This window comes from Cajanus cajan, chromosome 5, assembly GCF_000230855.2.
Source record: "Cajanus cajan strain Asha chromosome 5, NIPB_CcT2T_4, whole genome shotgun sequence".
NCBI classification, from domain to species: domain Eukaryota; kingdom Viridiplantae; phylum Streptophyta; class Magnoliopsida; order Fabales; family Fabaceae; genus Cajanus; species Cajanus cajan.
The window spans coordinates 12,781,042-12,802,844 of record NC_138521.1 but is presented as its reverse complement, the minus strand read 5'-3'; the positions used below and the strand labels follow the sequence as shown (position 1 = coordinate 12,802,844).

Here is a 21,803-nt window from a genome sequence, read left to right as displayed (position 1 = left end):
GCTCTTGTTCCTGGATTTGAATAATAGGTTCAAAAGTATGATCTTCATTAATTGGTAACGTTGAAGATGAAGGTTCATCCACCGCTTCAATTGGAAATTCATCAGAACGACATTCTTTACGTAGAAAATTATGTAGTGTTACACATACTAACACAAGTTCTACTCGTGTCTTAAATAAAAATGGAGATGCTGACTTAAAAATTGTGAACCTTGATTTAAAAATACCAAATATTTTCTCGATCACATTCCTTAAAGACGCATGACAAAGATTGAACAATTCTTTCTCATTTTTAGGGTGATTACCCTGACCTGCAAAATCTTGTAGATGATACCTTACACCTCGAAATGGAGCTAAAAATTGGCGTCGATTAGGAAATCCACAATCCACCAAAAAAATAGTTACCTAATTACATATGCAATATATATAATATTAGTATAATAATAATTATTATTATTATTATTATTATTATTTAAAGAATAAGCATTTAGATATAAGGAATATATATATATATATATATATTATTTTAGTTATATATTATATGATAATTTTTAACGATATTTATAAATATAAATTATTCTAACAAATATTTTAACAATATTTCCTCTTTTAAAAAATAAGCTAATGAAGACATAAATTCTAAAAACCCTAAAAAATTAGATACTGCAACGTTGTATGTTAATTTTCTCTTTTAAAATATAAAAAAGTCATAATTTCACAATATAAAAAGAAAAAGAAAAATTCATAGTAAAAAAAATAAAATAATTGTTGAGTCATAAAAGGAGGAGAATAAGAGTAACAAACTTAAGGGAAGAAGATAAATCGCAATTTTTATGCTAAGAGGGTTCTTCCCCCAATTAAGATCAATTTTCATCTCATTTTACTCACAGAAACCCTAATAAATTCATCTTTTATATATATATATATATATATATATATATATATATATATATATTGTAGAGATTATAATATCAATTTCATTTTTCACTTTTTTCTTTTCTTGATGTGTGTTATAAAAAAAATTACCACTTAAAAGTTAAAATTTTAAGCATTTTTTTGTGTTATATAAAGGAACAAATTCAACTACATAGAATAAAATAAAGCAAGTCAATTAAAGAGAACGAACAGAAAAATAGAACAAATCAATGACACTATCATTTATATATCAGAGTTTCACAAAATAGGAGAATGAGATGAGAACAATATTACAATATTATATATGAGCAATGAACAATAGTGCAGTATTATTAGCAAAGAAAAAATGGAGAAGACAGGAGCATAGAAAAAAAAGATAAAAAACTCACTTGAAAAGTCACTTCAAACAATCCTTCGAAATCCGATGGGTTTGGATGGGATTGTTTTATGAATTTGGTATTTATAGATAACACTAGAAAGTCCTTCAAAATCCCTCTCACACAACAATCCTTTAAAATCTTTATATTTTTGAATACCAATGGATTGTTTTTAAGTTGTAAAAAATCTCAAATGAATACCAATGGATTTTAATGGACTCTTTAAAAAATCTTGAAAATCCTGATTGAATACCACTGGATTATTTTTAAGTGACATAAAATCCTGATTGAATACCAATGGATTTTTTTACTCAAAAAAAGTCTTTTAAAATCCTACGAAATCCTAAACCAATACACCCCCCTTAATCTCCTAAAGATATTTAGGCATATTCCCAACAATTTATTTGAAGAATTTCAAATTTCTTGAGGTAAAATATACTTTGTTTGGATGGAGAATTTACAAAGAATTTGAAATTCAAATATTTGTGAAATTCCTTAAAATAGTAAAATTTCAAATTCTCCCAAAAAAGTAAGAATTTGAAATTCCTCATATTTATTTTTCATATTTTAATTATATATTTTATTTTATCTCTTATCTCTTCATTCTTTTAATTATTGAATATTTAAAAATATTTTTAAATTATTTAATATTAATTTTTAAAATTATTAACTATTTTAAAATTGGTTACTATTTATTTTTATAAAAATTAATTTAAAAATATCAACATATGAATATATTTTTAAAATTAATTTTACCATGACGGAATCAAATTACCATATCCAAGCTAAAAACTTAAAAATTTAAAAATTTAAAATTGACTTATCCAAACAAAATATTTTTAGAATGATAAAAATTGAAATCAAAGTAATTCAAATACTAATAATTTTAAATTCCTTGAATTTATAAAATTCTCCATCCAAACACATCATTAGTGTTGTTATATAAAAATGCAAAACAAGTACTCTTGAAAACTATGTGCTCTTTATTATGAATTTAGTGAATATGAATATGAGTGATCTCTTTTTAAAATTTTAATTATTCTATTCTCGCTCTTCAATCCAATTTTTCATTTTAATAATAATAATAATATGATAATTTATTTATGACAAATTGATTGAATTTTTTCCTTTTTTTATGTAATATGAATTATGACAATCAGGGCGGATCTAGGGATGGCAATGGGCTTCATAGGAGCGGGTAATAGTAAACTCGCGCCCCGCCTCGCTGGATGAAAATTGGCCTCATACCCACCTTATATTCGCATGGGTATCTGTGAATTTCTTGAATATCCACGAATATCCATGAATATTTTTTAATTTTTTAAGAAATTAAAAAAATTATTACAAATAATTTTAATTTTATATTTAATGTCATTGAAATATTAAAAATAAAAATTCAATGTTAATTTTGAACTTGTATTTAATGTTAATTTTGTTGAAATAATAATAAAAATGCAAGATAATCAATAACTTAAAATATATCAATCTCACAAGTAAGTTAAAGTCTCATCACAACATTGAAGGGAAACGTGATGGAGAGAAGCGACGTGACGCCAGAGTCGCCTGACACTTGGGGTCAACATGTTTCTTTTCGTGATAAACTGATGAATAACAAAGCCCCACTACCACGCATGCCAAAAGCGGATCTCATTGGGCAGAGTCTCTTTCGAATCGAATTTGAAGATGGCAATCGACTTAAACCTCGTTGTTTTTTGGACGAAACGGTGGTGGAACAGTTGAGGGCTCCCTGGCAAGAGGCTATAATCGTGAAGTTGTTTGGGAAGCAGGTTGGCTACCTTACTCTACGGGATCGTCTTAAAGGTGTGTGGAAACTTGTTGGTGGATACGATGTGATGGATGTGGGATGCGGTTTCTTCTTAGTTAAGTTTGACTTAAGTGAGGATCGCGAGAAGGTGATTTCTGGTGGACCATGGATGCTGTTTGACCATTAGCGTCAGCTGTTGGTCGCCCCCTTAAAGTAGATATGATGACGTTGAATGCAACACGCGGACGATTTGCGAGAGTTTGTGTAGAAATTGATCTTGATCAACCAGTTGTGGGTAAGGTGTGGTTTCAGAATAATTGGTTCAAGATACAATATGAAGGACTTCATCTCTTATGTGGGGAATGTGGCTGTTATGGGCATGTGACACGAGCATGTCCTTCTTCCCCAAGCTCTTCCTTCGGTGCCGATAAGCAAGGTCCATCTAGTTCTCCATCGGAAGGTGCCGGAGGGGGTGGCTTGGCGGCGCCAGGTCAAGAGGAATCTAACCCTAGCACTATAACTAATCCCGTGATTTTTGGCAACAAAATGCATGGTGATTGGTTAGTTGTTACTAAACCGCGTAAATCAGAGAGGTTTCAATTTGGCAAGATTTCCAAACGACCATTTAATGACAATAACCACGATAACAAAAATCTCGGGGGTAATAGATTCCAAGCTCTACGTAATATGGCACAAAATATTAATTTGAATATGAAAGAAATGGGCCCGGAGGGTGTTGAGGTGGCAAGCCCACGTGTGGCAACAAATACATATCCTATGGAGCATTCCAAGAAAAGATCACGAGTGGAGTCCAAGAATGGTAAGTCATCCTCGTTGATCTTACATAGACCTACGCATGATGTGAATAAGGGCATGCAACAAGGATCTTTACCGCATAGTATGAATCCGGCTTCGTCTTCAATTTCCACTAAGCATCATCAATGGCAACGCGAACTATCGAAGTGTTTGACTCTCCCTATCATTGAGGAAAGACATGGACGACCCCAATATATGGGTGATCCACCTGACCGGGGTGAACTTGGCAGTAATGACACACATTCTCTCAATATGGATGTTTTAATTAGTGAGGAGGGAGAAACGATGGATATACCTCCGGTACTGACATGATGTGGTCTGGTGGGTGCCAGGTACTTTTTCTCCATCTGTTCAATAATTGATCTCAAAATTCTGGCTTGGAATGTGAGAGGAGCATCCGGAAGGTGCAATCAATTGCATATTCGTGATTGTGTGTTAAGAGGTCAACCTGACCTTGTGTTCTTGTTCGAAGTTCACACATTGTTTAATACCTACCAAGGATTTTGGGACCGTCTTGGCTACCAGGTGGTGGCTATTCAAGAGGCTCGTGGTCACTCTGGGGGTATTTGGGCTCTATGGAAGATAGGGAATACGGTGCAATGTCAATCCTTTGCAATGACTTCGCAGGCAGTTTCTGTTTCCATCAAAACTTCCGGGCAGTCCTGGATTTGTATGGGTGTATATGCTAGTCCATCTTCTCCTGCTCGTCGAGAGATGTGGCATCAACTTAACATGTTACGTGAGACATTTCAGTCGGCGTGGCTTTTGATTGGAGATTTTAATGATATAATGGTGGCATCCGAACAACGAGGAGGCACCTTTGATATAAGTAGGGCTGATATTTTTGCTCAGCAGCTGGAGTCATGTGGATTGTTGGATTTGAACCTGATGGGGGCAAAGTTTACTTGGCATAGAAGGCGTAATGGGCTTTCATTACACAAACGCCTTGATCGGGCTGTGTGTGACATTTTGTGGCGTACCAAGTTCCCGGAAGCTGTGGTGGAGGTCCTCCCTCGTGGTCACTCGGACCATAACCCTTGATGTGGAGGGTTTCCTCAGCCTCGGGGTGATCGTCCTTTTCGATTCGAAGCTGCCTGGTGTACCCATGCAGCCTATTGTAAGGTGGTACACGACGCTTGGAATGGCCATTCTGGGAACGTTTTGAATGCGTTAAATCAGGTAAGGATGGCATCTATCACTTTTAACCAGGAGGTGTTTGGTAATATCTTTGTGAGAAAGAGAGAACTCCAAGCATGTATTCGAGGGTTGGAGCGGTACTTGGAACGTATTGACTCGGTGAGATCCTGGGCCTTGTATCATGATCTACAACAACAATATGAGACTTGTCTATTCCAGGAGGAGACTTTGTGGTACCAGAAATCTCGAGAGCAATGGATTAAGCTTGGCAGTCGTAATACTTCTTTCTTCCATGCACAGGCAGTGGTTCATCGAAAATGTAGTAAGGTACATGGACTCTTTCTAGCATCAGGGGAGTGGTGTACTGATGCTTCCCTGTTGCAGCAAGCGGCCTATTCATTCTACCAGTCTCTATTTGGGGAAGCAGAGGAGGTCCAACCGTTAAGGGCTCCGGATCCTTTAATGAGGCTTAACTATGATGACCAAGTTTTGTTAGGTGCACCAGTTTCTAAAGAGGATGTCTTTCAAGCGCTGATGGAGATGAAGTCTTATAAAGCCCCCGGTCCCGATGGCTTTCAACCTATCTTTTACAAGATGTATTGGGATGTAGTGGGGGATGACGTGTGGTCCTTTGTGCGCACTGCTTTTGCTATAGGTTTCTTTGATCCTCAAGCTGCGGAAACATTGATTGTTCTTATTCCGAAGCATGAGTGCCCTCGTCATTTGAAGGACTTTCGACCTATTAGCTTGTGTAATGTCTTACATAAGCTAATATCAAAAGTGCTCGTCAACCGTCTTCGTCCGATTTTGAATCGCATTGTAAGCCCTATACAGAGTAGCTTTCTCTCAGGTAGAAGCACTAATGATAATGCCATATTGCTACAAGAAATCATACATTCCATGTCCAAATCTCAAAGAGTGGAGGGTGATTTAATTCTGAAACTAGATTTGGAGAAAGCAGATGATCGTGTTGACTGGAGCTTCCTGCGGCGTATTCTTATTGATCTTGGGTTTCCTCCACATATTATCTCTCTTATCATGCATGGGGTTTCTTCCGCTTCTCTATGTCTTCTCTGGAATGGCCAAAAAGCAGGAACCATCACTCCTAGGAGAGGGCTTCGACAGGGTGATCCACTCTCACCATATTTATTTGTGCTCTGTATGGAGAGATTGGGTTTATTGATCACAGAGGCAGTGGAGGAAGGCTCTTGGTCCCCCTATAGGTTACGAGGTGGTCCTGTCGTGTCGCACCTCTTCTTTGCTGATGACGTATTGTTGTTTTCAAAAGCTACAACTTCTTCTATGCGTATTATTATGAAAGTTATTGATTTATTTTGTGACGCTTCAGGGATGCGGGTTAACCTGTCTAAGTCTATGGCGTTTGCTTCTCGGAGGGTATCACCTGTCCGTCGTCGTAGATTAGCTCGCATATCTCAGATACATTTTTCTTCCTCTCTTGGCAAGTATTTGGGCTATCGGATGGTGCATGGTCGGGTTAAATCACAACATTTTCAGGACCTAGTGGAGAAGGTGCAACAGCGTCTTTCCTCTTGGAGAGGGAGACTTCTCAATAAAGCTGGGCGTTTAACTTTGGTTAATTCTGTTCTTACATCCATTCCCACGTATAATATGCATATTCAATGGCTGCCCAACCAAGTTTCTGAGAAGCTAGACATGCTAGCTAGACGTTTCCTTTGGAGTGGTCAAGACAAACGTGGTTTACATCTAGTTAAGTGGGAAACCATCACTCAGAGAAGGTAGGATGGTGGGCTTGGGGTCCGACCTACCAGGCTTCAAAATGTGGCACTTATTGGTAAATAAGTTTGGGACCTCATGTACAAGCCTGAGAAGCTTTGGGTAGTGGAAATACCCTGGTGCCAATATAACTGCCATGCTGCAACATTTTGGGTCGTTTTTCCTTTCATCGTTACGGAAAACATATGAAGCGCTCGAAGAGGGATTTCATCTTAGGCTGGGGCAAGGTGAGTGTAGTTTTTGGTTTAATCCTTGGATTGATGGATCACCTCTTGCCTCTCGCATGACATACATCGACCTCAACGATGTGGACTTGGAGGTGCGCCATGTGGTGCGCTCGGATGGGTGTTGTGATCTAGCACGTATCGCGTCACCCTTAACTGATGATCTTCGTGAATTACTCTCCCACTTGCGGCTCTACTTACACCATGATATCCCTGACGTGCTTGCATGGCAGGGGGATGAATCGGGAGTTTATTCAGTTCGTACAGGATATGCGTGGTTATTGACAAGACCTACCCTGAGGAGAGATGGTAGTTGGGGATGGTTGTGGAAGCTCAAGCTCCCCGCGCAGCTAGTGTTTTTTTTATGTCAATTGTGTCATGATGCTTTGCTTATGCGTTGTTTTCTACATTATCGACATATGATTGAAGTTACCACTTGTCCTTGTGCCATCAGTACCCAGAGGATGTCCATCATATTTTCTAGGAATGTGATGTGATTTCTAGAGTTTGGCTTTTGACTGGTTTGGCGATTACTGGCCCTTCAAGGGACCCACACACTCGACTATCATGGCTGCATGCTGCCCTCTCCCAAGAGGGTTTGATAGTGCCTATTCTCTTGTGGGAGATGTGGAAAGCGAGGAACAACATTCTTTTTCACCGACAAGTTTTATACCCTCAAACAATTGTAGCTAAAGCCCAAGCACTCTTGACTACTTCAACTAGTGCGTTTGGTGGGAGTGACGACGTTGCACCTCGACTAGAACGTTGGGTTACTTGTATCCTAGCAACAGGGGATCAGATTTCTTTGCATACAGATGGAAGTTGCCAAGGTAATCAGAGAAGAGCTAGCTTCGGGGGTTTACTCCGTGATTCAAATGGGAGATGGCTTCGGGGGTATTTTGGTAATATTGGTGAGACCAATATCTTGCAGGCAAAGTTACTTGGTATATTACAGGAGCTGCAGATTGCATGGGACATGCATGTATCGAATGTAGTTTGCATTTCGGACTCCTTACATGCATTAAATCTTATCCAACATCCACCTCCAGTGTGACACATGTATGCTACCATTATTGCTCGAATACGGGACTTTGCTAGGGAGGATTGGCGGTTAGAGTTTAAGCATACTCTTCGGGAGGGCAATAGTTGTGCGGATTTTTTGGCTAAGCAAGGAGCAGCAGTAGATGAAAGCCTGGTCATTCTTGAAGCACCTTTAGCGGAACTTTCAATGCTTCTAGATGCTGATATTATGCAGGTGCCTCATAAGAGGTTGTAAGATACCCTTTTCTTTCTTTTTGTTGTTTTGATCGTTATTCACCAAAAAAAAGTCTCATCACAAAGCTACAATAATTCAATCTCATAATTATAAACGAAAGTAAAGAACTTAAAATACATAAATCTTATTGGTCCAATCAAAGCTAAAAAATTAATTAAATTATATCCAACATAATTCTATAACATGCTTAACACATGTTGGTAACTTCATCAACCTCACTTTTGTAAGAAAATAATATGAGAGTGTAGTTTTAGGGTTATGTGGTACAAGGATAATTAGGATATTTAAGAAATATTATTAAACGGATACTCGAGGGTATGAATATCATCATACCCGCCCCCACCCCGTTTATAAACGGGTAAAAAAGTATTCCTCTCCATTATTCGCGGGTACCCAATTAACCTATCCATTTATTATCCGTAACGGATTTTACCCACAAATATTTGCGGGTGCGAATATTTTTTCCATCCTTAGACAGATTTATATGTATGACAATCGGGCAATTTCCCCATAATATTTTTGTTTTATTTATGTATATTTGGTAAAAGAAGAATTTGCCTGCATAATAAAAAAAAATTACCCTCATAAATAAATATTTTAAATGGATTTCAAAAGTTATAAAAAAAAATAAAAAGAAAAAATATAGTATATATAGAAGCTTATAAAAAAACTAAAGTGTTGTTTTATAGATATTTTGAATTTCTCTTACTTTCAAATTAACGGATAATCATAAAATCATTTTATACATGGATTCGAATTAATGAAACGAAGTATCAAATGATTTTCAAATTTTCTAAAAATTTGCAGATTTGATCTATGCATTAAGAACTTTAAATTGAATGGTTGGATCGTTGAAATTTGATGTAGAACATGAGTTATTGAATGGAGTAAGTTTATATAGACTTACTCCTAGAGTAAATGAATTCCTCCTCATGTTTTTAATATAATCGTTTTGATTTTGTAAGATTTGAGGAGTACGAGGAAACTTAATTTTTGGACTTTATTGAAGGTCTTGTGTTGGTGTTGGCTAAGGTGTGAAGAGTAACGTTGAGTGTAAAGACCAACCTCGTACAATAGTAGGGGTGGCAAAACGGACCAGTCCAGCCTGTTTTGGCTCGACCCGCCAATGACCTGCCAAAAATAGGCAGGCTAGGCTGGTCCGCCAATAGAAAACGAGTTGGGATAGTTGGCACGCCCCGCCTAAGCACGGGCTAGCGAGTTGGCGGGCTAGCCCGCATGCCACACAAAAAAAATTATGTTCAAATAAAAAAAAATTGCTACAAATAAATAAATAACCATATGAAATTAAAAATGCATATATATTATACATAATTCAACAAAAAAAAATTACAAACTTATAACAAAATCAAATAGAAATTAGTCCACTTACACCAAAATCAAAACCAAATTATAAACTTACAAATTACTAATAAACTAAATTTTTTATAGTCCACAAAACAAGTCCAAACACAATTAATCAATTTTAACTTTCTATTTCAAGAACATTAGAAGCTCTCTTGAAAAAAGTTGTCTCTACTTTTTTGTGTTAATCATCTTCACCCTCATCTTCTACATCAAAATAAATTAAACATAAAAAAAAAATCAAATATAAAAAAATTAAAGTATGCAGGTTGGCGGGTTGTGACGGGCCAACCCGCTATTTGGCCCGGCGGGCTAGCGAGTTTGGCAGGATGGGTTTGACAAGTTGACGGGTTGAAATATTGAGTCTGACCTGCCAATTTTTGGTGGGCTAACAGACTGGCCCGCGGGTCACAACTCATTTTGCCATCCTTATACAACAACATCTCTATGTATGTTTCACACTAAGTACCGAAGAGCAACTTAGGGTATGTTTGGTTCAGGTGTTTTCTGTTTTCATTTTCAAAAAAAAATAGAAAATAACATTGAAAATACGTTTAGTTTTCATTTTTGAAGATATTTTCTTTGAAAATATTTTCAAAAGAAGCTTTATTTTGAAAACAAAATTTTATTATTTTTTATATTTTCGGAAACGCTCGAAAACGCGGTGGCAGGTGGGAATTATGTGATCTTTTCTTGTTCAAATTGGTTACAGTTTTTTTTATCAATTTTCTAGCAATTTATTTGCAACACTATACACTACATTTATTCTTATATTTGTTTATTTGCTGTAACAAAAAATATTTATTTATTTGTTCATAATTTCGTTCCAATTTTTTCCCGATAGCAGTATCACAGCCAACTGTGTTTTTTTTTAAGACAAATTTTATATTTATATATTATTTTGTGATACTTAAAATAAAATGTTAGTTGTATTTATTTTTATTTACTTTTAAAAATATATATCTATTGTGGAGAAAATGTATTTTAGCGAAAAAAATCTTTTTTTTTTTATTTTTTTATTTTACATGTTCATCTTTATATATTAAATAGGATTCATTATCTTACATACTATGGGATTTAGCTAACCCATCAAACAACACCATTTTCATGCTACAAGCAGTAACTAATGATAAATTTCTAGCTTTCCTTATCTCGGAAAGGAAGAAGCCGAATCTGGACTATCCGAAGAAGAAGAAGAGAGAATAGAAATGATTTGGAGAGAAAGATTCCACCAATAACTTTGTAACTTTCCTTACTCCACTAATAACCAACACTTTCAAGAAAATCAATGGAAGAGAAAGGATTCAACACTTGAGTTTGAAGTGTTTTTAGAAACATTTATTTAATGAGTATTTTTAAACGCTTTTTTTAATGAGTGGACTTTTAGAGTTATTTTTAAAATTTTCTTAACTAATTCAATTTTTATTTATCATATTTAATTATAAATTAAATTTTAATATTTTAAAATAAATTATTAATAAGTAAAAATAATCTTATATCACAATATAAATTATTTATTATAAATTTAAAATATAATTATATATTTAAATTATTTATTTATACAAATTTTAAATATGATATTTATTTTTATATATAATCTATTATAAATTTTGATTATATATAATAAACATTAGCTTATGCATTATATAAACTAAAACACTAGTTTATCTTAAAACTCATAACACACTTTTAATTTTTAAAACTACTCATTTTTTACAATAAAAAAAATTACCTAATTACTTGCTTTTAAATCTTATTTTTTTTACAATCATCTTCTTTCAAAATCTCTCAAAATAAAATATAGAGATACAAAGTATCTTTTTTTCTTACTAAGGAACAATAATAATTTTATTGATCAAGATTATTAAATTTCAATTGCTATTGTTTTTATTATTAAAATTTAAAAATTAAAATGAGTATCACTTAATAGTATTAAAAATTAAAATGACATTTATTTATTAATTTTAAAATTATTAAAAATATCTAAACCAAACACATTTTGAAAATAAAAAATCAAACTAAACATGTTTTTTAAATTTCAAAATGAAAATTATTTTCAACAAAAATGAAAATAGAAAATATTTTCTGAAACTAAACAGTCTGTTATTTCCCACAACTTAGCACGTAGTGTGAGCACACTTGTCACTTAACATGAAATACAATATATTTTTAGAGTATTTTAATTAATTATATGATTAGTTGTAAATAGTTATTAATATTGTGGGTTGAGAACTCTGGAGTTAAAGTGTTTCGAGAGTTAACTTAATTATCTTTGAGATAATTGAGTCAAATATTTAAGTTGGTTCAGCTTAATAAATTGTATATCTTAAAATGTGAATCTCATAAGTTCATATTTTAAGAAATTTTAAAGAAAAATTATAAAGAATTCTCTAAATCTAAATTTTCTTTGGCCTCTTTCTAATAGAAAATCCTTCTTCAACCCTTTCCTATAGCTGATTTAAGGTCACCAAGTTGAGGATTCAAAGTTTTAAGAGTAAAGAATTTGAATTTGATGAAAGTATTACGACGACATTGAAGAGTTTAAATTCTTTCTCTTTTGTTGATTTTTGAACTCTTAGATGAAAGTATTACGATGACTTTGAAGAGTTTAAATTCTTTCTTTATTGTTGATTTTTGAACTCTTAGAATTAAGGAAAGCTTTGTATTTGAATCATGATTGGATTGTGTTAGTTTTTGTTGTAGGATTAATTTATTATTGGTTGATTTAATTGAAAAAAAGAGATAATGAGTTAATATGAATTTTTTTCCCTGGAAGTATTAAATAGAATTTTCAATGATTCTTATTTTAAAGTGGATGCATGTTATTTTTAATGATGAAATAGATGCTAGATCTCCAACATCATAACACAAGCCTCAACTAAGAATTTTTTATAGCAATGTTGTACCCACTAAAACGGACATAAAAAACTGTAACAAAATTATATATAGAGAGAAGATGAATATATATATATAAGAGAAGGGAAAGTCACCTCAAGTATAGTTTGATTCCTTCTAAATATTTAAGCCGAATGAAGTAAATGATCTTTCTTTTGGATTATTCAACACGATGCATTTAACACTCCGATTATTGCAAACCTAATTTTCAGAAGTGTTTTGTTTTTTGTAAGTAGAGGGGAAAAAGAAACAAACTCTTCTAATTGGAATTTAAAATTTGATTTAAAAAATACACAAATTAGGGGTGTGTTTGCGAAAGCCAGATAAATTTACTAAAACTGATTGAGATATTTAATTTTATTTAAATATAACAAAATAAATCAACTTTTATGAAGTGAATTAGCTTGAAAAAAAATTATCATAAGCTTCAAATTTTCATATTCAAGAAAATAACATATTTTAGGAAATTATAAGTTATTTGCAAATTTAAGTTACTATTTTAAACAATCAGTTTATTTTACAAACAATTCTTTTCTACATTAAAACAGATAAAATGACTGAAAATAATATTTCTCAAACACACTATTAAATTATATTAATAGTGTCACATACATAAATTAATTCTTCGTATTCTCATAAATGTGATGAAAAAAATATAATGCAACTTAATTAACTAAATTGTTTCATTTTAAAAAAAGGGTAAATTGCCGGATGTTAAAAGTCTGAAGTAATAAAAGATTTAATTGTTATAAAAAAAATAAAGGATATAATTAAATTAGTAAACTTATAATTACAACTATCCATTAAACCCTAGTTGTTAGTTAATATTATTAACATTTAACAGCTTGTGTGACGTAGCAAGTTGGTGTTTTAGTAGTCGAGAACGAGCCGTTTCCAATCTGGAACAGACCATTCCAAGCTATTAAAATGGACAGTAAATCGTAGCTGAGAACGGGCCGTTCTGTAGGGAGAACGGGTCGTTCTGGTTGGAGAACGGGCTGTTCCGGAGGGAGAACGGGCCGTTTTGGAAGGGAGTACGGGCCGTTCTAGTTGAAGAACGGGTCGTTCTGGGTGAGTTCCAGAACGGGCCGTTCTGATTCTAGAACAGGCCGTTCTGCATGTAATTTTTGTACGTGTTGAGGGGGTGCAGAACGGGACGTTCCGGTTTTGGTACAGGCCGTTCTGACCACTCCAGAATGTCTATAAAGAGGGGCTGTGGGCAGTTGAGGGGAAGAGGTTTTTTAGAGAGAAGTTCTAGAGAGAAGGGCTCTAGACTGGAAAGCTGACTTTTGAAGGATTGAAGTTCCGGGGGGGATTCCGCTTCTTGGCTATTCTGATCCAATCTTCAGGTAAGGGAAGCTAGTTGAAGTTAAGTTGATAAGTTACTATAGGTGTGGACATGTTTATGTTGTAAAGTGGTTGATTATGCTGATTAATGTTGTTAATGTTGTATGATGAAAAGTCGAGTTGTGAAGTATGTTGATTATGCTGTTAATGATGTAACGTTGAGCCGTACTGTATGATGCTAATGCTGAATTTCGTTGTTGAGCTGATTAATGATGAGTTGTGTTGTGGAATGTTCATGTTGAATCATGATATTTAAGTCGTTTTGTATAATATTGAGCTATTTTGATGAAAATGGGTTTTCGAAGTTTCCAGGGTTTTGATGAAAATCATGAGGTTTTCTTGATGGTGATTGCATGTGTAAAAAGAGGTGGTTTTTGAACTCTTGAATGAAAATGTATTATCTTGGATGGATTGCATGTGGAGTTTCCTGGTTATTTTGCAGGTTTTGATGAGATTTTCGAAAGTATGGGGTTTGCTGCTGAGCTCGCGCTGAGCGCAGTTCTTCGCGCCGGGCGCGTGGCCACGTGAGGGCAGCATTTAGGCAAGCCACCGGGCGCAAAGATGTGTGCGTCGAGCGTGCTTGAGGATGTTAGCCTCTGGATGGCCCACGCCAAGCGGGACTTGAACCGCGCCAGGCGCGATATTAGTTGTGGCTTGTTTTTGGGCTTCTGGCATGGCGCTGAGCGCGAACTTGGTCGCGCTGGGCGCGGGGACTCCTTGGAGTCTCTGCCATGGGGGCACCGGGCGCAATTCGAATTGCGCTGGGCGCAAGACCAAGGGAGGTCTCTGCCTTCCCCACATTGGGCGTGGGTTTGGGCACGCTAGGCGTGGGAGACTCCATGAAGTCTCTGTCTGGCATGCGCTGGGCGCAATTGGTATTGCGCCAGGCGCGAGTGAGCCTTGGGCTCTCTAGCTGGGTCCCGCCGGGCGCGGGCATGCTTGCGCTGGGCGTGTTGGCCCCCTGGTGCTCTCTGGTTGTACCGCGCTGGGCGCAACCACGAGGGCGCCGGGCACGGAGATGAGATTTTACTATATGCTGGTTAATGTTGTTTTATGCTGAGTTGAGTTGAAATGGATGAATATGATGTGATGACTAGTAGATAATGTTGTTGATGATGTTGAGCTGTATCAGATGAATATTGTTGTAAGATGTGTTGATGTGTTGTAAGATGATGTGTTGTGCTGTAAAGTTGTGCTGTGTTGTATGTTGGCTGAGATGCTATAGGCCGTGATGGCTGAGTTGTTGTAGGTCGTAATGGCTGAGTTGTTGTAGGCCGTAATGGCTGAGTTGCTGTAGGCCGTAATGGCTGAGTTATTGTAGGCCGAAAGGCTGAGTTGTTGTAGGCCGTAAGGCTGAGTTGTTGTAGGAGATCTCTGAGTTGATATGCGTGACGATGCATTGTGTGCTTATTGCTGATTATGTTGTACAACCGATGAGACGTATGCTGACGTGGTGTTGATAGTTGTAGTTGACATATTACTTAAATTTTGCTATATGTTGTTCTTTTGATACTAGTTTACCCTTGTTGTTTCCATGTGGTTTGGACTGCGATGATCATACTATGTATGGGAGCAGAGCAGGGATAGGTGGGTGGCTAGTGGTGAGTCTGCAGCTGGCAGGCGGAGCTGACTTTAGTAGATGTTTTGTTGTTTCAGCTACTTGGTGTAATAGTTTGGTTGTATTTTTGTACATTTTGAATCTAGTCAGATTTGGACCATGTATATATGTATATTCTAGGCACTATATGTATGCACTTGTTCCTTTCTGTCCGGTTTTCAAGTGTACTGTGTTGTGTGTAGTGACCAGCCGGGTCGTTACAGCTTGTGTGTTGAGTAAAAATATAGATTTTTTTATCCATTAAAATTATAATAATAGTATCAAAACTCATATCTAAAATTTTAAATATATTATTTTAATTTTTATCATTAAATTGATCTTAATAATTTAAAAAATATAATTTTTCTAAAGGTAAATAAATTAAAAAACACAAATACAAATCTAACAAAATATTCAAATTGATTCTTAAATTTGAAAGGTGATATATATTGGTTTCATAAACTACAAAAATGTAAAATATATTTTACATTATATGTATATTCTAGACACTATATGTATGCACTTGTTCCTTTCTGTCCGGTTTTCAAGTGTACTGTGTTGTGTGTAGTGACCAGCCGGGTCGTTACAGCTTGTGTGTTGAGTAAAAATATAGATTTTTTTATCCATTAAAATTATAATAATAGTATCAAAACTCATATCTAAAATTTTAAATATATTATTTTAATTTTTATCATTAAATTGATCTTAATAATTTAAAAAATATAATTTGTCTAAAGGTAAATAAATTAAAAAATACAAATACAAATCTAACAAAATATTAAAATTGATTCTTAAATTTGAAAGGTGATATATATTGGTTTCATAAACTACAAAAATGTAAAATATATTTTTAAAAATATAAATTCATAATTATATTAATCTAAAATATGAAGAAAAAAAAAAGATGTTATTAAAAATATAATATTATTATATATTTAAATACTGTTGAATATTGAATATTGTAGTTTATTTTCCATTCTAGCTTATTTAATTAGTTGTTAAGTTAATTTTTTTATTTTATAAATTTGTTTTTTTTTAATTTTATTAATTCTCTCTTTATATAAAGGAGCCTCTTATGTGATTCTAACAATTCAATAATAATAATGAAATTTCAGTTGTTTTTTTTATCTTTTTTTTTTTATCTTCTTCTTTGATTCTTTGTTATACAATTTTTTCTTCTCCATATTTGTGCATATATATTCAATAAAGACTAAAGTAGTTAAATTTAAAATTTTATTTGATAATTCCATAATTTTAATGACCATATAACAACATCTTTTAAAATTAAAATTAGGGATTTAAACAGATGTTTACAAATGTAATCCAAGTGGCAAGTGAGGGACAGTTTGGTAAAAGCACAATAGCTCTAGGGTGAAACGTGGCGCGTCCAGAAGAACACAAAGCTGCAAGCGATGATGTCGTAAAGGACGAGCCATGCGGTGATGTTAATGTTATTCCCCGTGAGCCAGTGTAGGGTACCACCGCCTGTGATGCCCGATAAAAGCATGACACGTGTAGCACGAAGGTTGAAAAGCGCTTTTTCGGTGAGTGTGATGATTTCAGATTGCAGGAGCACGCTGCTCTCGTCATGCAGGAAAACTTTCCCTGCGAGAGTAGATTTGCTACAGTAGTACTTTTATGTAAAGTTTGAAAGACTTACAGGTGTAGCGAGACGACGTCGTAATGTACGAGCTTTGTGGTTACATAGTCCATAAAGCTAATCTGTGGGTTGACGCGGCACTGCCACATTAACTAAGCCATGTGGTTGTCAAGTAAGGATAACGATTTTCATTTGAATTTTGAAGGGAAACTTTTTCACGACAATCTCTTTTTTCCCCCTTTTTAAGAGTAATATATATATAACTATAATAAAAGGGGATTAGATTATTTGTTGCACATAATTTTTGTCCAACTTTTTTTTTTTACAAATTATTTTTTTTTTAATTTTACTTTATAATTGTCTATATTTTTAATAATCACTAAATTTTATATATTTTTATTATTTTTACTTTTTAAAAATAATTTATAAAAACACATAATACCTTTTATATGTTAGTATTAAATAATATATCCTTGATTTAGTTCCTATAAGGCGAGGGAGTACATTTTAGAAGATTGTACATTTATAATTGTTGATTAAATTTTAGTTTTTTTAAAATTAGTTTATTTTAATTTTGGTTGTATAGTTTTTTTATTTTATATTTTTCTAAAATTAAAAATATTATTTTTAGTGGCTAAATTTTATGTGATTATATTTAACTATTTTTTATTTATTAAAATATTAAGTGATTATCTTAAATATTTCTTAAATTATTAGTGATATCATGATTATAATACTCCAAGTTCTTTAAAATATTAAGATGTTTTAATTAATTAAAAAGTTTTTATAAAATATTTTTGAGACTTTTAAATAATTATGAGTATTTTTAATTGATAAAGAAGATTTGTTAAATTATTTTTTATAGAAAATATTTGGAGAAAATATGTATTTTAATTATTTATGTAATTAAATGTATTTTGAAAAATATGTTTTACATTGTGGGATATTTAATTATGTTTTATTTTAAAAAGAAATAAGGAAATGGGTCATTTTATTATAATAAAAAGGGGTTTTAAGCATAGATGATGATGCCTTTTTTTTTTGTTTTCACATATGCTCTTTTTCTTTGTGATCTAAAGAACTGGGAAGATTAGAGATCACTAAAGATAAACTCGAAGATTCGTACCCTATTCATTGAGATAAGAGAGAAGTCAGTAATCATGCTCTAAATGTGAGATAATTGTTGGATAACAAAATTGATCCCAATTTATTTTTTTGGTTGTATGTTTGTATGAAGGAGGAAATCTCAATGTGCAACATATGTTGTAATTTTGTATTTCATATTATTCTTAACTCTCTTAATAATGTATTGGAAGTATATGCATGGTTAATTTAGTATATTGAACTAATCTCGTGAATTTTGGATTGCTTGTGGGTTCATGTGGAAACCCTAAGGAAATATATTTTGGTGATTGTATGAGGAAATGATATGAGTATATAAGTATATGTAATTCGTGCCTTTTAGAACTATAACTCAACCTTTGGAGTATTATTGTCTATTGGATTTGGTTTGGAAGTGTTGAGGAATGGTGTAGGGGAGGGTAGAAACCATGAACAATATAATATCACATTTGGGACTGTTGTAGCTCGTTTCAAGCGACCTTAGGCTCGTTCTAAGAGAATTTAGCTCACTTCAAGCAATCACTAGCTCACTCAAGCAAGTCTTGATAGAAAGTTTCAAGTAGCACTCAATTCAAGCGAATTTTACATTTTAGTTATATTTAGTTTTAAAATTAGTAAGATTACTTTAATTTTTTAATTTTTCATTTAATAAACATTATTTGATGGTTAAGTTAGGAATGTGAACCTTTTACTATTTATGAGAAGTCTTGAGAAAATTTTCACCATTTTTCTTTTAGCCTTAAAATATGTTTTTAATTTCTTAAATTTATGACAAATTTAGTTTTGGCCCTTAAGTTTAGAATTCATTTTTAAATCCATGTTATTTCTAAAAATCTTGTTATAATTCATTAGACCACCAATAATATAACTAAAAGTGACAAATTAGGATAATTATTTTAACACACTTTTATCTCAAAACAATTTATTAGAATTTATTAGTAAAATAATGCATGTTACAAATGAAAACTTGCATTCATAGGTAGAATGACACACATCATTGACGGTAAAAAAAATCATAATATTTCATAAATAAGAGTATAAATTCTCAAAGGCAACTAAAATGTGAAATATGCACATTCAAAAGGAATTTCAATGAAAACTAAACATGGTAAAAAAGAACTCTAAATATAAAACATGATTCTCATAAAAATAAACGTAAACATGAAAGCATAAACTAATCATCAAGCCTCAATGTCACATTAATCAAAGCAGTTCCATCAAAATAAAACTAAAGTCTTAGTTTCATCTCTAATAGGTTCAAACTCATCAACCCAATCTCCACCCGAAAGTTTCAACCCAAGCATGAAAAAGATAGCATAGCAAAAGGAGTGAGAATACATCTCACACATGCATAGACATATATAAAGAATACAAATAGTATCTAAATAACACAACACACCACGCATGAAACACATGTCAATCACAGATCAATCTCAAGTTCATACATATTCACATCATAGGGGACATGGGACTCATGAGAACTTGTGCTCTTAATTTTATATGCATGTGGTACCATTATCAATTTGTACAAGATACTCACGTATGAAGTAGTTTAGAAGCATATGGACAAAAATAAAAAGGTCACAATGCATCTAACTCATAGTCCACTTTCACTAGAACGAATTCTATCAGTAGTCAATTGGAATATCACAACTTTTCATAATCATCTCTCATCCCGTTTTTCACCATAACATCTCACACATGTTATCTATTTAATGTAAAGTCATAATTAATGTTACAATTTTAACTTTCAATATATGAATACTTAATTATTAAATAAAAATTAAAAATTTTAAAATTATGGAAGCCCAAATTACAAATATTATAAGAGACTAAAAGTGTAGCTTAAAAATATATTAAAAAACTAGAAGAGTTTAATTCAAAACAAATTATTATTGTGATAATATTATTAAATTAAATTTACAAATAAAGTATAATATAATTGGTAGATAACCTTATTCCTTAAGCAAGTGATTAAGAACTTGATCTCTAACTAAGGTGTATAAAAATATTTGTTAAAAAAAGTTAATCTTTTAAATAAATTTTGATACTTTAAGGCTTTGTTTGGATTTGAGAATGGAAAAGGGGGAGTGGAAAAGGAGAGATTTGAAGGGAAAGTGAGTGGAAAGTGAGGTTGTTTGGATTAAGGGAAAGTGAGTGGAAAGTGTAGAGAAAGTTTGTGAAAGTTTGTGAATGAAATGATTGATGTGATAGATAAAAATAAATTTTTTAATTGATAATTGTGAAAGATTACTATTTTGCCCTTAGGTTAAAAAAAGTTTATAATTATTATAATTAAAAGGTAAATATATAAATTTTAACTAAAAAAATTATAAAAAATTAATTTAAAAATAAATTAATTTAAATATTTGGTTTAAATTTAATGATAGATAAAAAATAAAAAATTTAAGAGATGAATATATAATTTACACTTTTACCCTTGGATTAAAAATGAGTTTAATATTATTTATTGTAATTAATAATAATTACAATAAAATTATATTAATAGGTATAATTTATTAAAAATATAATAAATAATGATAAGAATAATAATAAATATTAGAGAAATAATAAAAATCATAATAAATAATAATGATACTAATTATAATAAATAATAATATTAATATTAATAAAAATGAAAATAATAATATTTATAATAATAAATAATAATAACAAAATATATTTTGATAATTATATTTTGTAACATTATTTTATTAATGTTTATGAAAGTGTTATTATTACAATTTTATAAACATGTATTACTTTATTTTTTTTATATTTCCACTTTTTGATGTTAATATTTAATATATAATACCTTAAATTAAATATAATTATTTAATATTAATATTTAATTTATATATATATATATATATATTAAATATTTAATATATATATATATTAAATATTAAATTTAATATTTAATATATATATATAAATTAAATATTAAATTTAATATTTAATATTTAATATATATATATAAATTAAATATTAATATTAAATAATTATATTTAATTTAAGGTATTATATATTAAATATTAATATTATATATATATATATATATATATATATATATAAACTGTATTAAATAACCGTTATTAATAACAAATTAATGTGCCCAGAACGGCCCGTTCTGAAAGTGGAACGGCCCGTTCTGGGGTTATAAAGTACTCTGCAAAGGTCAAAAGTGGAACGACCCGTTCTAAAAGTGGAACGGCCCGTTCTGCTTTCGCATTTTCTCATAACATGCATTCTTAGAACGGGCCGTTCCGGGTTCCACTAGTAGCGAAAATACCCTGCATAATCGATTATGCTTGGCCACATAATCGATTATGGCCTTGCATAATCGATTATGCCTCACCCATAATCGATTATGCAAGGCCATAATCGATTATGTGGCCAACCATAATCGATTATGCTCCTTCGTATATAATCAAACTTACCTTCAATGGAGGACCTCCTTCCACAATCACTCACCACCAACACCCACCAACCATCACCAGCCACCCAACGTCGAGAATCAGCACCAGCCCGTGGAGAACGTGAACGTGAATCCTCTGCTACATGGCACATGCATGGGAGGGGCATTTTCGGATTTTCACAAATCCTACGTGTCTTTC

General features: G+C 32.5%; 1 protein-coding gene across 1 annotated transcript; it reads left to right on the top strand.

The window, feature by feature from the left end:
• Positions 1–3,277: 3,277 nt before the first annotated feature.
• On the top strand, positions 3,278–4,912 carry LOC109816765 (uncharacterized). Its single transcript, XM_083074257.1, has 2 exons — positions 3,278–4,171; positions 4,397–4,912. Exons 1-2 carry the CDS (start codon positions 3,278–3,280, stop codon positions 4,910–4,912), a joined length of 1,410 nt encoding a protein of 469 aa, XP_082930383.1.
• Positions 4,913–21,803: the final 16,891 nt, after the last annotated feature.